Source organism: Lactuca virosa, chromosome 3, assembly GCF_052849685.1.
Source record: "Lactuca virosa cultivar CGN04683 chromosome 3, Lactuca_virosa_CGN04683_v6, whole genome shotgun sequence".
NCBI lineage: Eukaryota > Viridiplantae > Streptophyta > Magnoliopsida > Asterales > Asteraceae > Lactuca > Lactuca virosa.
This window is the reverse complement of record NC_136428.1, coordinates 81586680-81590628: the sequence shown is the minus strand read 5'-3', so window position 1 is coordinate 81590628 and position 3949 is coordinate 81586680. Positions and strand designations below refer to the sequence as shown.

The following is a 3949-nucleotide window of genomic DNA, read 5'->3' as shown; positions in this document are numbered from 1 at the left end:
AAGTTTGGTTCAAAAAGTCTAAAAATGAATCTAACTAACATTTTTTATTAAAATTTCACCTAAAACAATGCCATCTATTAATGTAATATGTATTTAATTTATGTTCCCCGCGTTTAACGCGGGTCATAATCTAGTTTGTATTAATAGTTGATATTTAATGCTTTAATTGAAATGGTTTTTAGTAATATGTTTTTAAAGTTGACCATTTTAAAACCTTTATAATCGAAAATTCAAGATTTAAAATTTGGGAAACTTTTATTAGAATTAAATACGTTGAAATACGGATTTAAGTTAATTTTGTGGAAAGCTCTTATTGGAATAAAATAAATTCCATTTGGGGAAGATGATGTCAGCAATTTGATCTAAGGTTGGAAAACATAGGATTAAAATACAATCAATGGCCCAGATTGTTTAAGATGATGTCATAAAAATTTTGTTTAAATATATACTAAAGATAACATAATTATTAATATGCTTATTTAATGACTTTTTTAAAAAAAGAAAAAAAAATTCGGGTTTGAATTTTGAAGCGAAAAGCTAGAAATAAGGGAGTTATATTATGAACAATATTAATTAGGGTTAATGATGGCATAAATTGTCAAAAGGCGTCTTGAAGGAGAAGCATGCTTCAGTTTGTAGAGATTTGTGTGAAGCCAAAACAGAGGTGTGATAATTGGAGATGCAAGGAAGAGACAATACACAAATGCTAAGAATACATGAGCAAAAAGGAACCATCTTATGGTGCTACATTCTGTTATGAACACACAAAACATCAATCGAAGCACAACCATTAGCATGAGGATGAAGAGTATTAGGAAATTATGGTTTAAGAGAAAAATATATAGGAGAAAGATAGGGCGGTTATTCATGTTTTTTGGCCAGATTTATGGAGAAATCGGTATCTCATATATAAATAGAATGCTATGCTTTAATTGATAACATAATTGTTGATTTTAAAGATTTTATAATTAAATGTAATTGTGCTCGGATTGTGAAATGTATTTTAGAAAGTATGGATAAATTATATAATTAAATGTAATTATGTTTGAAATGTAATTGCTAAATTTAAATATTCTATAATTAAATGTTTGGATTATATTTTGGAAAGATGATGTCACCAATTTGATATAAGGGTGGAAATCATAGGATTAAAATACATTCAAGGGCCCTGATCGCTTGATTGATGAGTTTATGGTTATCTTTTAATAATATTTAGAGATGGCATAGAGAATTCATTATTTTTTTTTCATAATCTGATTTTTTTATTTCAACACTTCACTAATATTTTTTTTGGTCTTATTTTTTTTTATTTTGAGATTTATCTTGATCTACTAAGTAGAAAAATAGATAAAAATAAAAAGTAAGAAAATATTTTATTTTGTTTAAGCAATATATACACTCTAAGATCACTCTAAGATTAAGTGATATATCATACCATATAAATTAATTTCCATATTAGTTAAATTTTCATTTGCAAAAACATTTATTGGGCTAATTAATCGGAAATGAGATTAATTTCGAAAGTCAACATAAATCTCTAATTTTAAGATATAATTCATTTCTCTTATAAGACACATACACTTCGTATAATTTAATACTTCCTTTTGATTAATTACAAATAAACCTTAACATAGTAATATTGCCGGTTCAAAAAAAAAAAAAATTACAAATAAACCTTAACATAGTATATTTATATTTTTCAATATACTCGTGAAATATATTGTAATTATTTTAAGACGAAATAAAATTATTAAATTAGTAGTTACGACATAAAATAAATCAAACCATATGAACTAATAAGTAATAACCACTAGTTTTTGTTTTTTTAACTTTTTATGAATGACTGCTTGGTAAAATCTCACAATTAATTAATCAGAGTAATGATCAAAATTAATGCACTTAACAAATACAGATTTTATATTGTTACCATATATCCTTTCAAACAAGAAATTTATTAATATTAAACAGGAAACTTATTAATATGTAACCAATTACTAGTATTATATCTCGACATAGCTAGTTAAAGGACTCAAAGACATTATAAATAGAAAGAATGTGTATGCATTAAAGACAGAAAAAACAAATATCGATAAACATGATATCTTCTGCAATGCATAATTTTCTCATCTTTGTCCTCTTAACATATGCAATTGCTCCAATAACTCACGCATGTTTTATGAAAAAATGGCATATTTCTGTTACAAATGATATCTCCAATGGTGATTTCGTTGCTCATATTAAATCAGGTAACGATGATCTTGGTAACCATACCATTCCATTTGAAGGAAATTACAGCTGGTCTTTTTGTGATAATTTTTTTGGTCGTACTCTTTTTTATGGCTATTTTTGGTGGGGTTCAAAATTTCAGACTTTAGATTTATTTGATGACAATGTTCGAAAAATATGTGCTCTACCCAAAGGGGGTGATGAATATTGCTATTGGTTGGTACAGGCTGACGGGTTTTATGTATCTGCATATCCAGATGGTGATTGGGTGTTCAAAAAATCTTGGAATTAAAAAAATGTATCATGTCTTTTGTTATTGTATTACGTTATTAAGCTTGATATAAACTTTTTTTTTTATACTAATAAAAGAGTAGTTATTTTGCTACGTGTTATCATATTAGACCTCTAATTAATGTATCAATCTATTAATTCACAATTTTAAATTTATTAGACTCCTAATTAATGTGATGCTACTTGTCAATTTATTTATTTTTCATTTGAAATTTGAAATTTTATATTATTGTTTTTATTAATTCACAAATAAAAATTGTCTAATATATATTGAAAATTAATTTCATATACTTATTTGAATCAACGATTATAATTTTACATAACCAATAAAAATATTTTTTAATTAATAATTTATTTAAAATAATTGATTAATAATTTTGAGTTTTTAGTATGAAAGTTTAACTAATTTTGTAACCATGGTTCAAAGTATAATAAAACATGATCGATAACATTTGTATACAATTTGGGTGTTTATTTCTCTAATGAACAAATGCGTATCAACTATATATAAGGATGTTTGATTCCTCATAATTCTAATAGTTGATCGATAACAAGTCTTTTATGTACATAATCTTAAAACCAAAATCATTTTATCCTTAACGCTACATATCATGCATAAAACTATGAAGTGTCATAATTTTTTTAATAGTTGTTAACGTAATTATATACAACAGCTAATAGTTTAGGAAGATTAGTATATAATCTTTCATAACTTATTTAAAAGCTCTATACAAAAAACTTCATACTAACGAACATAGAGTTCTTTTTTATTGTTTAAAGGTCTTTTCTCAACATAATTAAAATTGCATGACCATATATTGTACACAATCTAAGGTAATATCCTTTGAAACAAAAAATTTATTAATATACACCTTTTATTATTGTGTGAAAGAAGAAATTTATTAATATACATCCTTTATTATTGTTCTTCACAGTTTATTAAGGATTGAAATCCACATATAAATATAAATGGAGAAAATTGGTTTGCACGAAAGATAGAAATCCACATATAGAGAAAATTGTTCATTTTTGTCATCTTAACATACCAAATTGTTGCAATATCTCATCGATGTTGGATTGGTAGTGGGGTGTTTTTGTTACGAGTGATATTGCTGATGATATCTTTGCTCAAATAAAATCAAATCAAGTGATGATGATCTTGGTAACCATACCATTCGATTCCAAGGAAATTCTGATTGGTCCTTATGTGACGATTTCTTTAGCCGTAGTCTATTTTATGGCAACTTCTGGTGGGGTACAAAATTCCAAAGTTTAGCTTTGTTTGGCAACAATATCCAACAAAAATATGTGATGTGTCCGATGTGTCCCACTCAAGGTGACCATTGCTATTGGTGAGCACCGACTAAGATTATCCCTATTGGTGAGCAATTCAACATGGGTCACCTCAAAAACGTATAAAAATAAATAAATA

At 26.2% G+C, this 3949-nt stretch overlaps 1 protein-coding gene across 1 annotated transcript; it reads left to right on the top strand.

Moving 5' to 3' along the window:
• The first annotated feature begins 2095 nt into the window (after positions 1-2095).
• LOC145163728 (S-protein homolog 5-like) lies at positions 2096-2518 on the top strand. The gene has a single exon (XM_079082518.1). It carries the CDS (start codon positions 2096-2098, stop codon positions 2516-2518), a length of 423 nt encoding a protein of 140 aa, XP_078938644.1.
• The last annotated feature ends 1431 nt before the right edge of the window (positions 2519-3949 follow it).

Excerpts from the sequence above, each read along its gene's own strand:
- LOC145163728 (XM_079082518.1), top strand. The coding sequence starts at position 2,096 with ATGATATCTTCTGCAATGCATAATTTTCTCATCTTTGTCCTCTTAACA.